The 14,414-nt window shown below is 38.8% G+C and overlaps 1 protein-coding gene across 2 annotated transcripts in view; it reads left to right on the top strand.

Annotated features, from left to right (window-relative positions):
- CDK13 (cyclin dependent kinase 13) overlaps positions 1 to 14,414 on the top strand; it is a 147,545-nt gene that overhangs the window by 123,923 nt on the left and 9,208 nt on the right. For both annotated transcript variants that reach the window (XM_001140018.6, XM_001139939.6), the window contains exons 10-11: positions 4,512 to 4,628; positions 5,229 to 5,360. In XM_001140018.6, coding sequence (XP_001140018.1) covers positions 4,512 to 4,628; positions 5,229 to 5,360 — 249 coding nt within the window. The remainder of the gene's footprint in view (positions 1 to 4,511; positions 4,629 to 5,228; positions 5,361 to 14,414) is intronic.

Here is a 14,414-nt window from a genome sequence, read left to right as displayed (position 1 = left end):
AGACCTTGTCTCAAAAATAAATAAATAAATAAAATTTCAAACCTTTCCTGTAATAAAGCTTTTCTTTCTTTTTCTTTTTCTTTCTATCTTTTTTTTTTATTTGAGACAGAGCCTCGCTGTGTTGCCAGGCTGGAGTGCAGTGGCGCAATCTCGGCTCACTGCAACCTCTGCCTCCCAGGTTCAAGTGAGTCTCCTGCCTCAGCCTCCTGAGTAACTGGGACTAGAGGCGCGCGCCACCATGCCCAGCTAATTTTTGTATTTTTAGTAGAGACGGGGTTTCACCATGTTGGCCAGGATGGCCTTGATATCGCGACCTTGTGATCTGCCCACCTCAGCCTCCCAAAGTGCTGGGATTACAGGCGTGAGCAACCGTGCCTGGCCTTTCTTTTTTTCTTTTTTTTAAGATAAAGTCTTGCTGTCTGTCACCCAGGCTGGAGTGCAGTGGCCTGATCTCAGCTCACTGCAACCTCCACCTCCCAGGTTCAAGTGATTCTCTGCCTCAGCCTCCCAAGTAGCTGGGATTACAGGTGTGCGCCACCATGCCCAGCTAATTTTTGTGTTTTTAGTAGAGACAGAGTTTCCTCATCTTGCCGAGCCTAGTCTCAAACTCCTGCTCAAGCAATCCACCTGCCTCAGCCTTCCAAAGTGCTGTGATTAGAGGCATGAGCCATCATGTCTGGCCAAGCTTTTCTAATTAATTGCTTAGAAAATATAATGGGCATGGGCCAGGCGCGGTGGCTCACGCCCATAATCCCAGCACTTTGGGAGGCTGAGGTGGGCGGATCACTAGGTCAGGAGATCGAGACCATCCTGGCTAACACAGTGAAACCCTGTCTCTACTAAAAATACAAAAAAATTAGCCGGGCGTGGTGGCAGGTGCTTGTAGTCCCAGCTACGTGGGAGGCTGAGGCAGGAGAATGGCATGAACCTGGGAGGTGGAGCTTGCAGTGAGCCGAGATGGTGCCACTGCACTCCAGCCTGGGCGACAGAGCAAGATACCATCTCAAAAAAAAAAAAAAAGAAAGAAAGAAAGTAAATATAATGGGCTAAAAACATGTTTAAGGCTGGGCTCAGTGGCTTATGCCTGTAATCCCAATACTTTGATAGACTGAGGCAGGAGGATCACTTGAGGCTAGGAGTTTGAGGCCAGCTTGGGTCTCAAATTAGATGGATGTAGTGGCATATTCCTGTAGTCTCAGCTGGTAAGCTGAGGCAGGAGGATCATTTGAGACCAGGAGGTCGAGGCTTCAGGGAGCTATGATTGCATCACTGAACTCCAGCCTGGGGTAGCAGTGGAACCCTGTGTCTATTTAAAAAAAAAAAAAAAGCTATTTAAAAAACAAAAAGCCCATAAAGGAAATACACAAGATCTCACTGAAAATAAATAAATAAATAAATAATAAATAAATAAAGGAAAGAAGTAGAAACACTATTTCTAAGATAGAAATATTAAGCATTGTAAAGGCAGTAGTTGGTTCTAAATCTATAAATTTAGAGTGGCGGTTGAATCCTAGCAGGATTCTCTTTTGGAGTGTTATAGTATTGATTATAATTCATGTGTAATAAAATTTTGAGGAGAATAAGTAAAGAGGTGGATAGGAGATTTGTCCTATCAGACTTTCAAGGAATATTAAAAGCACAATATGGTATTGACACCAGAGTAGATTGATGGAATCACGATAGATTCCCAAAGTATACCTCAGGTAATTGGGGATTTAGCATATACCTTAGTGTATGATGCATCTCAGTAGTAAATGGTATTGGAGTAGTTGACTGGCCACCAGGCACAGATTTTGTAAATGCAGTTATCAGTTGCTGTCATGTCTACCTCTCTAGTTTCTAGGAACTTTCCTTGCATCGGTATGTGTATTCCATCGTGTATCCTGCTTTCAGTTAGATAAATTCAGTACTCAGATATCTTTCAACATCACATATGATAAAATAATTGAAATTTTTATTGAAATAAAATTTCAATAAAATAAAATTTTATTGAAATAAAATTTTAGGGTAATGAAACTGTTGTTTATTATAAGACTATTAATGGGCCAGATGCTAGCTCATTTAATTTTGTAGCTTCAAAATAAAATTAATCTTAAGTTTCCAAAAGAGGAGCAGATTTCTAAGCAATGTAATTTGACCGATGTCAGACAAGAGTCAAATCTAAAACTTGCTTTTAAATTCTGTCTTCATTATACATAGGCAAAGTACCTTAGAACTGTATTGTGGACTGGGTGCAGCGGCCCATGCTTGTAATCCCAACACTTCAGGAGACTGAGGTGGGAAGATCACTTGAAGCCAGGCGTTCAAGACCAGCCTGGGCAACATAGCAAAAACCTGTCTACAGACAAACCTACCGCAGTATTATCTAGACCCAGGTTATGCTTCCAGCTGAGCCTCCCTGAGCCCTGTATTCCCCCTACACTGATTTACATAGTGTTCCTCCCAAATGTCTATACTTTGCTACTTCCATGCCTTTGCCTGTGTTCTCTCTTCTGGTAACATAATTTATCTTATTCCATTTCCCACCTGTCTATGGTTTACTTATCCTTGGAATTACAACCGAAATTCTTCACTCTTTCCCTAACTTGAGTAAGTTTTCTTGTATTTCTGCATCTTGAAAGTATCTTTGCCTTCCTGGATTCCAGTATGCTTTATACTTCTATTATAGTGCACAACAGGCTGCCTGGGGTTGATTAATTGTGTTTACATGGTTTCTTGGAAAAGTATACAAAAACAAGAAATAGAAAAGAGACCTGTAAACAACTAAAATACAGAGCAGGATGAAACAAATGTCAAACCAGTAGCATGCAAGGAGTAATTCTGAGTAGCATTGGAGAATACAGAAGACTTTTATTAATTAGATTACTTTTGATCTGAATCTTGAGAAGTGAAAATAATTCAGCTATATAGAATTTAGGGAGAAGGAGCATTAGCATAGACATGAAGGAGTGGCCTGTGGGGAGAGATGCATTGGGAAATGAGACTAGGAAGGCAGATTGGGACCAGATCTAGAGAGCCCATGCTACAGGAGTTGGGCTTTGTTTTCAAGGGAGTAGGGTTGAGGAGGTTGTGAAAATTGGACTTTAAGACAAAAGAGAGTAGAACTATATAAAGAATAAGTTCTTAGTATCTTTAAAGCTTGGGTTTATAAAAATGCTAAATATATTGAGACAAAAAAGTACATTTCAGTGACATACGGCTTTAAAAACATAAAAGGTCTCCTATAAATATGTGTTTCTGAGGTATCATTCTAAAGCTCAGCTAAAAGAATGTCTGGCAACTTGAGCCATTACTTGTTCATATACATTTATACATGCATTTGTATTTACGTATGTTTGGAATATTTTTACTTTTAATCAGTGATTCATCAACGTTTTCTTTTTACATATGCAGACCAGCTGACAATTTTATATATAATAAACATTTATCCTTGAAATTTGGTATACTAAAAATAAGTAGATTTAAGCAAATTTTCATCTACCTATTACTAAATCAGTTAGTTTTTAAATGTTTACCAGCTGGAGTTGCCTATTTGTTTATAGCATTTCTTCTACAAATTACCATAACAAGGATTTACTAGTTAATGCTAAAATAATGAGGATTTTCAAGATACAGATAAACGAGAGTAAACCAGTTAAAATTTCTTTATGACTTAAGATCAGCAGCACTACTTAAATTGAAGAACTTTAATGTTTCAAGAGCGTTATGTTTAGGGTCCTTCCATTGATGGCAGTTAGCAGTAGTCTTTACACTACAGTTACCTTCCTGAGGTCATATAGAAATCCGTTTCTGCTATTATTGTAGACTGCCTTATATTCATGGGAAAGAGGAGTGACAGGTACCAAAAAACCAGAGAGGGACATATATTCAACTCTAGTTCCTTAATTTATGGGCATAAATTTTTTATGTTGGTTTTAAGGTGTAAGTCACATATTTTGAGTGTCATCATGTTTTAAGATTTCATTTTGCAAATATGAAAGTCCTCTAAGAATTGGAATGCTTGGATTGTTAAAAGTATCCACTGAAAATAAATTAATTTCTTAAATAATTAAATTCGGATGACTAAAATATTTAACGAGGGCCGGGCGTGGTGGCTCATGCCTGTAATTCCAGCACTTTGGGAGGCCTAGGCAGGTGGATCAGTTGAGAACAGGGGTTCAAGAGCAGCCTGGCCAACATGGGGAAATCCTGTCTCTACTAAAAATACAAAAACTAGCTGGGCCGTGGTGGCGCATGCCTATAATCCCAGCTACTCAGGAGGCTGAGGCAGGAGAATCACTTGAACCCAGGAGGCAGAGATTGCAGTGAGCTGAGACTGTGCCACTGTACTCCAGCCTGGGTGACAGGGTGAGACTCTGTCTCAAAAAAAAGAAAGAATAAAATAACAAAACTTTTTATAGACCAAGGCTTCAATTTTTGTGTATTTAAAAATGAGTTGATGTTTTGTATAACAGTTGTATGTATTCTTTATGTAGTTGATAGTGATGTACTTCCTTTTGTGTGTTGCTTAGCCGAATATGTGGGAGTCCATGTCCTGCAGTGTGGCCTGATGTAATCAAACTACCATATTTCAACACCATGAAACCAAAGAAGCAATATCGTCGAAAGTTAAGAGAAGAATTTGTTTTGTAAGAAGGGGATGTGTAAAACATCCTTATTGCATGAATGTTTTACTTTTAATTCTAGTGAATTATAAATGTTAGTCTATTCTCTAGTGATCTGAGGTAAACCTATAATTCTTCTAGGGCATTTAATTTTGAGTTCTGTTTGCTACATGCAGATTACCATTTTACCATTATTATGGAATCAGTGATTTGAGATTGTGTGTTTGGTTTGGTGCTTACATGAAAGAACTTTAATAAGATCATTTAAATGTTACTGGAACAGCTTTCAAGTTACTTGAGCTCAAGTTTTCATTTTGCTTTAGAAAAAACTATACTGTTCAGTTCTTAATTTGTATAATAACAGCAAATTGCCGATAAGTAACAATATATACTATTGTTTAGAAAGTGGTTACAAAAATTATGTAAAAATGAAATATTTATTCAAAGGAAAATTCGGATTTATTGAAGTAAAGTATTATGCACATATTAAAAAAGTATTTACAATTATTTTTAAATGATCTTAGTTTTAGTTTTAAAATTTAATTAAAAATAATTTAAGCTCCTAAAGAAACATAAGCTTGTGTCTAAAGAACACATCTGACTTTTGTAATCCTCTCATGCTAGTATTCCTGCAGCTGCGCTAGACTTATTTGATTACATGCTCGCCTTGGATCCTAGTAAGCGCTGCACTGCTGAACAGGCTCTTCAGTGCGAGTTCCTCCGAGATGTGGAACCCTCAAAAATGCCTCCACCAGAGTAAGTGACTTTTTATCCTATTATTATTATATATTATTATTATATTTATTATATTAAAACAGTTTTAATAACATTTATATATAATGATAAGATATTTCATGTCTGGTTATGAGAAAAGAAATATAATAAAGGAAAGATAAAACAGCAGTAATACACATAATTTGCACATCTGGGATATAGATGCTTGCTTAATGTTTACCCATAGGGCTAGCAAAAACAGCTGCCTTCTAGCTAATTTTAGGCTTGATTGACCTCAAGATTTAATAATATATTTCAACTCTAAGAAAATATTACTGCTGCCGGGCGCGGTGGCTCACGCCTATAATCCCAGCACTTTGGGAGGCCGAGGTGGGCGGATCATGAGGTCAGGAGTTTGAGACCAGTCTGGCCAACATGGCAAAACCCCGTCTCTACTAAAATTACAAAAATTAACCAGATGTGGTGGCAGGCGCCTGTAATCCCAGCTACTTGGGAGGCTGAGGCAGGAGAATCGCTTGAACCCGCGAGGTGGAGGTTGCAGTGAGCCAAGATCATGGCATTGCACTCCAGCCTGGGTGACAAGAGCAAGACTCCGTCTCAAAAAAATATATATATTACTGCTGTTGCTATTCTAATACTACTTCTACTAAATACTTAACACTACTACTGGTACTGCTATAGCTATAATTTTGAGTGCCATGCTAAGCATTTTTCATTTATTACATTAATCTTTATAACCTTATAAGGTAGGTATTAGTATTATTATCATCACCACTTCACAGAGGAGGAAGCAGGCTCAGAGAGGTTAAGAAACTTGCCCAAGAATACAAATCTAGTAAAGGGTACAGCCAGCTCTCAAATTCACATTAGTCCAATAAGTAAGAGAGGTTCTGAAAATACTTTATAGCATAGTATACAGTATAAATTTCTTACCATTGAATGAAAAGAATGTTAGTATCAGAAGCCTGTATAGAAGGAATTATTGTCTGATGGGGGAAATATATAGAGTTTGGGAGTCAAAATAGCTGGCTTCTCTTGAACCTGTAACTTCAAATGGCTCCTGTTATTTCTCTAGGATTGATTTGGGGAGTGGGGGGGAAGGAAAAACAGTTCATTTGCATTCCTTGACAGGATCTAGAAACCTTGTAGGTATTTTCTTAGTAATTTTTATTTTATTTTTGTCTTGAGACAAAGTCTCACTCTGTCTCCCAGGCTGGGGTGCAGTGGCACGATCTCAGCTCACTGCTACCTCTGCGTCTCAGGTTCAAGTGATTCTCCTGCTTCAGCCTCCCGAGTAGCTGGGATTACAGGCATGCACCACCACATCTGGCTAATTTTTGTATTTTTCGTAGAGATGGGATTTCGCCATGTTGGCCAGGCTGGTCTCGAACTCCTGACCTCAGGTGATCCACCCACCTTGGCCTCCTAAACTGCTAGGATTACAGATTTGAGCCACCACGCCCAGCCTTTTCTTAATAATTTTTAAAATGATAAGGAGCATCATTAAAAGCAAGCCTATTATCTATAATAATAAAATGTTTCCATGTAATAAAAATAGCATATTTTAAATGAACAGACATGGGCTCTGGAGTTCAAATCCTGGTTCTTCTACTTATCAGTTAGATAGTGCTTATTATATTTCTATGAGGCTGTCATATTCAGCTTCAGTAAGCTTTTATTGAGCTGTACGTGGTTGGCCTTTATGGGATGATTTGAGAGCCAAAAAGGATCTATTACCTGACATCATGAGGGACCTGAATTTTTCACTGTTGAATTATTGTTTCATGTTTGCTTTTTTCTTAGTGTGTATCAGTAATCTTAAAACTTGGGCTCAGTACCCCTTCAAATAACATTTTTTAAACTTCTGATTTGGAAAAATTTCAACTCTATAGAAAAATAGGAAGAATAGTACAAAGAGTATTCATGTATATCCTTTACCTAGATTCAACAGTTAATAATAGTTGGACACATTTGCTTTATCACTGTCTACTTTTTTCCTGAACTAGTTGGATATCATGTTGTGCAGGTGACACTTATAAATATGTAATCATATCTGTAAGAACTAGGACTTTATTCTACATGCATACCATATAAAGCATATGAAATTTAACATGAGAATATTTAATGGTCAATCCATATTCAGATTTCCCCAGTTGACCCAATAATTTCTTTTATAGGCTTTTTTTTTTTTAAGATAAAGAATTTTTCAAAGTTCAGCATTCTGTTTATTTGTTATGTCCTTTTCATTTAATCACTCTCTAGGGAAGAGATCTTTTGACATTCAACATTTTTTAAGATTCCAAGCTAGCTGTTTGGTAAAATATTTCACAATTTGGATTTGATTGCCTTCTTTTTATCAGAATTAGATTAAGAGTTTGGGGGGCAAGAATGTAATGTTGATGGTGATCCTGCTCTGTGATAATTATGTTCAAGAGAACATAATGTTACTTTGTACCATTATTATTGGTAATGGTAACTTTGACCAAGAGATGTAACCACTGTACTTAAAAATGTCAACATAGTAAATGCTGACATTTTTAAGTAGAGCAATTATATCACTCTTGTAAATATATCAAGTGGAAAGCAACTATCATAGCATTTTGATATCCACCACCAATAGTCATTTAGAAAATGTTGAGCAGTTGTACGTTGTTCCATTTTCATCTTGAACTTATGTTACTCCCGTAGGCTTTTATTCTAATGTAAAATATTTATGCTAGAAAGTATTTTATTGATTACTGTATCATATATTTTAAAAAACAAATACATGTATATAAATGGAAATTAAATTTCACATTTCCTGTGACTAAAAGCTCTTTTCTTGATTAAATTGTCATTGTAAATATCAGTAATGAATATTTCCTTATTTATTTATTGATTGATTGATGGAGTTTTACTCTTGTTGCCTCAGCCTCCCGAGTACCTGGGATTACAGGCATGCGCTACCACACCCGGCTAATTTTGTATTTTTAGTAGAGACAGGGTTTCTCCATGTTGGTCAGGCTGGTCTCGAACTCCGGACCTCAGGTGATCCGCCTGCCTTGGCCTCCCAAAGTGCTGGGATTACAGGCGTGAGCCACCGTGCCCAGCCCAAATATTTCCATTTTAAATAAAGAAAAAATTAGTAAATTTTGTTGGAAGTACAACCTAATGAAAGAGAGGGCTGAGACTTTTTTCCCAAGTAGTTTGCATATCTGTTGATTAATATTGCTTATTCTAGAGTGAGACATATTTCCATATGAATTCCAATTTTATTTTTTAGTTTTATAAGTATGCTTGTAAATTAGCATTTGAGAATGTAAGGAGTTTTGTCATAGTTATATCACTGAGTTCTTGGAACTCCTTCGACGTTATGTGTGAAAAGTCTTTCATCAAAAATGATTTTAGGCTGGGTGCAGTGGCTCACGCCTGTAATCCCAGCACTTTGGGAGGCCAAGGCGGATGGATCACAAGGCCAGGAGTTCAAGACCAGCCTGGCCAGGATGGTGAAATCCTGTCTCTACTAAAAATACAAAAATTAGCCGGGTGTGATGGCGGGTGCCTGTAATCCCGGCTACTCAGGAGGCTGAGGCAGAGAACTGCTTGAACCTGGGAGGCGGAGGTTGTAGTGAGCCAAGATGGCGCCACTGCACTCCAGTCTGGGCAACAGAGTGAGACTCCATCTCCAAAAAAAAAAAGATTTAAAGGACGGGCACAATGGCTCATGCCTGTAATCTCAGCACTGCAGGAGGATCACTTGATGCCAGCAGTTTGAGATCAACCTGGCCGACATGGCGAAACCCTAGCTCTACTAAAAATACAAAAATTAGCTGGGCATGGTGGCGTGTGCCTGTAATCCCAGCTACTCAGAAGACTGAGGCAGGATAGTCACTTGAGCCTGGGAGGTGGAGATTGCAGTGAGCCAAGATCTTGCCGCTGCACTCCAGCCTGGGTGACAGAGCAAGACTCTGCCTCAAAAAAAAAAAAAAAAAAAAAAAAAATTATTTTAGGCCGGGTGCAGTGGCTCATGCCTGTAATCCCAGCACTTTGAGAGGCCAAGGCAGGTGGATCCGTTGAGCCCATGAGTTTGAGACCAATCTGGGCAACATGGTAAAATCCTGTCTCTACTAAAAATACTAAAAAATTAGCCAGGCGTGGTGGCACATGCCTGTAATCCCAGCTACTCCAGAGGCTGAGGCACGAGAATTGCTTGAGCTTGGGAAACGGAGGCTGCAGTGAGCCGAGATTGCGCCACTGCGCTCCAGCTTGGGCAACAGAGTGAGACTCTGTCTCCAAAAAAAAAAAAAAAAAAAAAAGATTCTAATGACCCTCTAGGTGTTAAGATTCTTTTTCTCCTTCAGTTTTTTGGATAGTAAAGAATTGGAGGCTGGGCATGGTGACTCATACCTGTAATCCCAGCACTTTGGGAACCAATGCAGGAGGATTGCTTGAGGCCAGGAGTTTGAGACCTACCTGGGTAACATAAGGAGACCCTGTCTTTACAAAAAAAAAAAAAAAAAGATGAAGAATTAGGGATCACATGATCTAAAGAAGGATTTCTTATCTAGTAATTATTTGCCTTTTCAGTTGTCTTACCAATGCTTATGAAATGACATTTTCTAGTACTTGTTACTGTTTCTTTTCACAGCACATTTAATCCAGTATACCTAGAAAAGATTAGGAAATCAGCATGTAATATCAGTGCTACTTTGCCAGTCCATTTTTAAAATTGTTTCTTAATTATGTTTTTTAAGTATTTTGCCAAAACTTGGAACTATAGGTTTATCCCACTCAATGTATGGGAAATGCCTACCTTATATTCTAATCATAAACTGTGTCCTTATTGTAAAGCAAATCACCTAAGTCAGACTTAATTTTATCAGAACACACCTGACTGCATTTTTTCATTAAAAACAAACATGTTAAAAACACATTCAAGGAACATTCTGTAAGCTATCTGTAACAAATTATGCAATGAATCTTGTTAGATACATTACTAAAGCAATCAAGTAAAGATTATCAGATTGATCCAATATTTAAATAAAAACATTTTATAAACAATATAATATCTCTCACTATTTTGCAATATGATATAATGAGTAGTTAAAATTATGCATTACTTATGAGGTAAGGACTGTGAAGAAATACATGGCATTCCTTTAGAAAGTTGGAAGGTGTATCAAACTCTTTTGATCAATTTTTAGGAATAATCAAATGAGAGAATGGGGTATTTAAAAATCGGAAATAGGCTGGGCACGGTGGCAGTGGCTCATGCCTATAATTCCAGCACTTTGGGAGGCCGAGGCGGACCTATCACTTGAGGCTGGGAGTTCAAGACCAGCCTGGCCAACATGGTGAAACCCCGTCTCTAGTAAAAATACAAAAATTAGGCCGGGCGCAGTGGCTCACACCTGTAATCACAGCAGTTTGGGAGGCCGAGGTGGGCAGATCACAAGGTCAAGAGATTGATACCATCCTGGCCAACATGGTGAAACCCCATCTCTACTAAAAATACAAAATTAGCAGGGTATGGTGACACATGCCTGTAATCCCAACTACTTGAGAGGCTGAGGTACAAGAATTGCTTGAACCCAGGAGGCAGAGGTTGCAATGAGCTGAGATCACACCATTGCACTCCACCCTGGGTGACAAGAGTGAAACTCTGTCTCAAAAACAAACAAAAAAGTTAGAAATAACTCCATTAATTGTATTAGACGCCCTGTCAAACGTAAAGTATATATAGCTAGAAAGTGAATTAGACTAGCAGCCAGCCTGTAAGCTTTCTTTAACACCAAGTAAAAAGCATTAAGCCATTTATAAGACAAAATATCCATTGCCATTAGAATGAATATTTCACAATAATGATTTGATGGAAATAGTTGTAAACTATGAATTAAATGATCAGTGATGTCAAACATGAATTAATACATTGCCTACTTTGTAAGAGGCACTGCTGAAGAGCTTGCACATGTTAACATACAGTACTACCCCATGAGGTAGATAGTATTGTTAATCCCATTTTTAAAGACAAGGAAAATGAGGCACAGAGGTCCAGTTATTTGCCTAAGACACATCAAGTAAGTGACTGAGCTGGCATTTGAACCTTCAAGAAAGCAAATAAAAGTTTGGTTATCTGGAAGACATTCCTGATCCATCTGAAAGTATCAGCATCAGTAACCTGTACTATTTAAGCTATTTCTTGGGTAAAATTTATCTTTCCTAGAGATGAGTATTAAGATCATCCATAAAGAATCTCTTACTTTTAAGGGGGCCAGGTACGGTAGCTCATGCCTGTAATCTCAGCACTTTGGGAGGCCAAGACTGGCAGATCACCTGAGGTCAGGAGTTCAAGACCAGCCTGGTCAACATGGGGAAACCCCGTCTCTACTAAAAATACAAAAATTAGCCAGGCATGGTGGCGTGTGCCTGTAATTCCAGCTACTGGGGAGGCTGAGGCAGGAGAATTGCTTGAACCTGGGAGGCAGAGGTTGGAGTGAGCCGGGATAGCACCACTGCACTCCAGCCTGGGTGACAGAGCACGAGAGCAAGATTCCATCTCAAAAAAAAAAAAGCAAAGAAAATAATCTCTTACTTTTAAATTGTGGGAGGGAACAAAAGCCCTTTTTAATGGATTACTTTGCTTTGCTCTCATGGGGCTGTCCTTCAAGAGCAATGCATTCCCTGAGCTTCAGGATAGAAAGGTGGAATCACTCCAGTTACCCCACTCTGCAGTACTACAGTATATCTGAATTTAAGGTATCCCAACAGAGACTGAGACCCACATCATATCATACACACACTTAGAAAGGAAATTCTTTGGCGGGTTTATGATGCCTGAAAGCTTCCCAATATCGATATTTCAAATTGTCCCTTTGTTTGTTACTCCAGGAGGTTTTTACACGCTGAGGCAATGCATCATAGTAAGATGGCTGAGAGGTATGCCTTTGTTTTGTTTTTGGACCTCAGGTGCATAGACTTGGTTTAATCATAATCCTTGTGTCACTCATCATTGGTCCATGCATGGCTCTCTTTTATTTATTTTAGTTACTTTAGTTATTTTTAATAATGTTAATAAGCAGCCATGAACCTACCAAACAAAAGCTAGAATGCTGAAAATAACATACTTTAATCATATTACCCCTACCCCCACCAACCTATCCCCTTGCCTTCCTCCACCTGAGGTAACCATCATCCCTGTTTTCTTTTGTATATACTTTTTGTTGCCATCTATATGTACTCATAAAAGGTTATATTTTAAAATTTTAGTTGTTAATTTTATAAAAGCGCGTCATGCTGTTTGTAATATTTTGGGAATGACTTCTTAAACTAATATTGCTAAGATTCAACCATATTATTGCATCTGCCTTTATTTTATAACATGAGTAATTGTGAAAGAGGAGATGTAAAAGAACTTGCTTAAACAAGCAGGCCATCCTCAAAGCTCAGTCTTAGGAAAGCAGACATATGGATATGGAAATGCCTTTAAAAAAATTCCAGGTGTACCCTCTTGGAGAGTCTTCAGGTACCTCCTAGAGGTAAACAGATCCAGGTTGAGGATTATAGGTATATATTACCAGGTGGGGTTGCTTAAGGGAATTTGTAGATATTCTGGGCAAGTTTATTCACCTTTCTAAGCCTCAAGTTTCTCATCTTTAAAATAGATACAACAGTAACGTTCCATTAAATACTTAATTAGGGTAAGAAGAAAGCATTTATAAACCAAATATTTGTATCTTTAAGCAAAAGTTATTCTCTAGTGTTATCAGTTGTATGAAGTTACTTTAAGATAGAATTGACTAGGAATTGTGGGCAGTTTTGATAGTTGTTATTCGCAACTCTGTTGATAAATGATGAGCCACTCTATGCCAGGATTACCTATTTTGAAAACTCGTCTGTAGCATCAGTTTAATTCTAGAGCATTTGGATAGACAAGCAAGTTAGTAAAAAGTAAGCTTTTACTGTAAAGTTCTTCACAAATGTTATGTTCCAGCCTTACTCTTTTTTTTTTTTTTTTTTTTTTGAGATAGGGTCTGGCTCTGTCACCCAGGCCAGAGTGCAGTGGCATGATCTTGGCTCTCCGCAGCCTCTGCCTCCTGGGCTGAAGCCATCCTCCCACCTCAGCTTCCCGAGTAGCTGGGACTACAGACATGTGCCACCATGACTGGCTAATTTTTTTGTAGAGACAGGGTTTTTCACCATGTTGCCCATGCTGGTGAACTCCTGAGCTCAAGTGATCCACCCACCTTAGCCTCCCAAAGTGCCAGGATTACAGGCATGAGCCGCTGCGCCTGGCCCTTTACTACTTTTTTATCCCATATCTGGTTTCTGCAAATGGCATGTTTTTCTTTTTTGTGTGACAGGGCCTGGTTCTGTCGCCTAGGCTGGAGTGCAGTTACATGATCTCAGCTCACTGCAACCACCACCACCTGGGCTCAAGCTATTCTCCCACTTCAGCCTCCCAAGTAGCTGGGACTGCAGGTGCACAACACCATGTCCAACTAATTTTTGTATTTTTGGCAAAGACAGGGTTTTGCCATGTTGCCCAGGCTGGTCTTGAACTGGGCTCAAGCAATCCTCCCGTCTTGGCCTCCCTAAGCACTGGGATTATAGGCGTGAGCCACTGTGCCTGGCTGGAAATGGCATATTTTTCTGCCTTCTTTTTCATGTCTTATTCAGTGTATGATGTACTATCATAAGAACTGACTTTGAAGGGTTGCACCAACAGCAATAGTGGTGTTTTTTTTTTTTTTTTGAGACGGAGTCTCGCTGTGTCACCCAGGCTGGAGTGCAGTGGCGCAATCTCGGCTCACCACAACCTCCACCTCCCGGGTTCACGCCATTCTCCTGCCTCAGCCTCCTGAGTAGCTGGGATTACAGGTGCCCGCCACCACGCCTGGCTAATTTTTGTATTTTTAGTAGAGACGGGGTTTTGCCATGTTGGCCAGGCTGATCTCAAACTCCTGACCTCAGATGATCCACCTATGTCAGCCTCCCAAAGTGCTGGGATTACAGGCATGCCCAGCATAGTAGCCTATTTTTATGAATATATATTCTTCATTCATAATTTTGATAAATGATTATTTATTGATTATTCAA

This window comes from Pan troglodytes, chromosome 6, assembly GCF_028858775.2.
Source record: "Pan troglodytes isolate AG18354 chromosome 6, NHGRI_mPanTro3-v2.0_pri, whole genome shotgun sequence".
In the NCBI taxonomy this organism is placed as follows: Eukaryota; Metazoa; Chordata; class Mammalia; order Primates; family Hominidae; genus Pan; species Pan troglodytes.
This window is presented reverse-complemented; position numbering and strand designations above follow the sequence as displayed.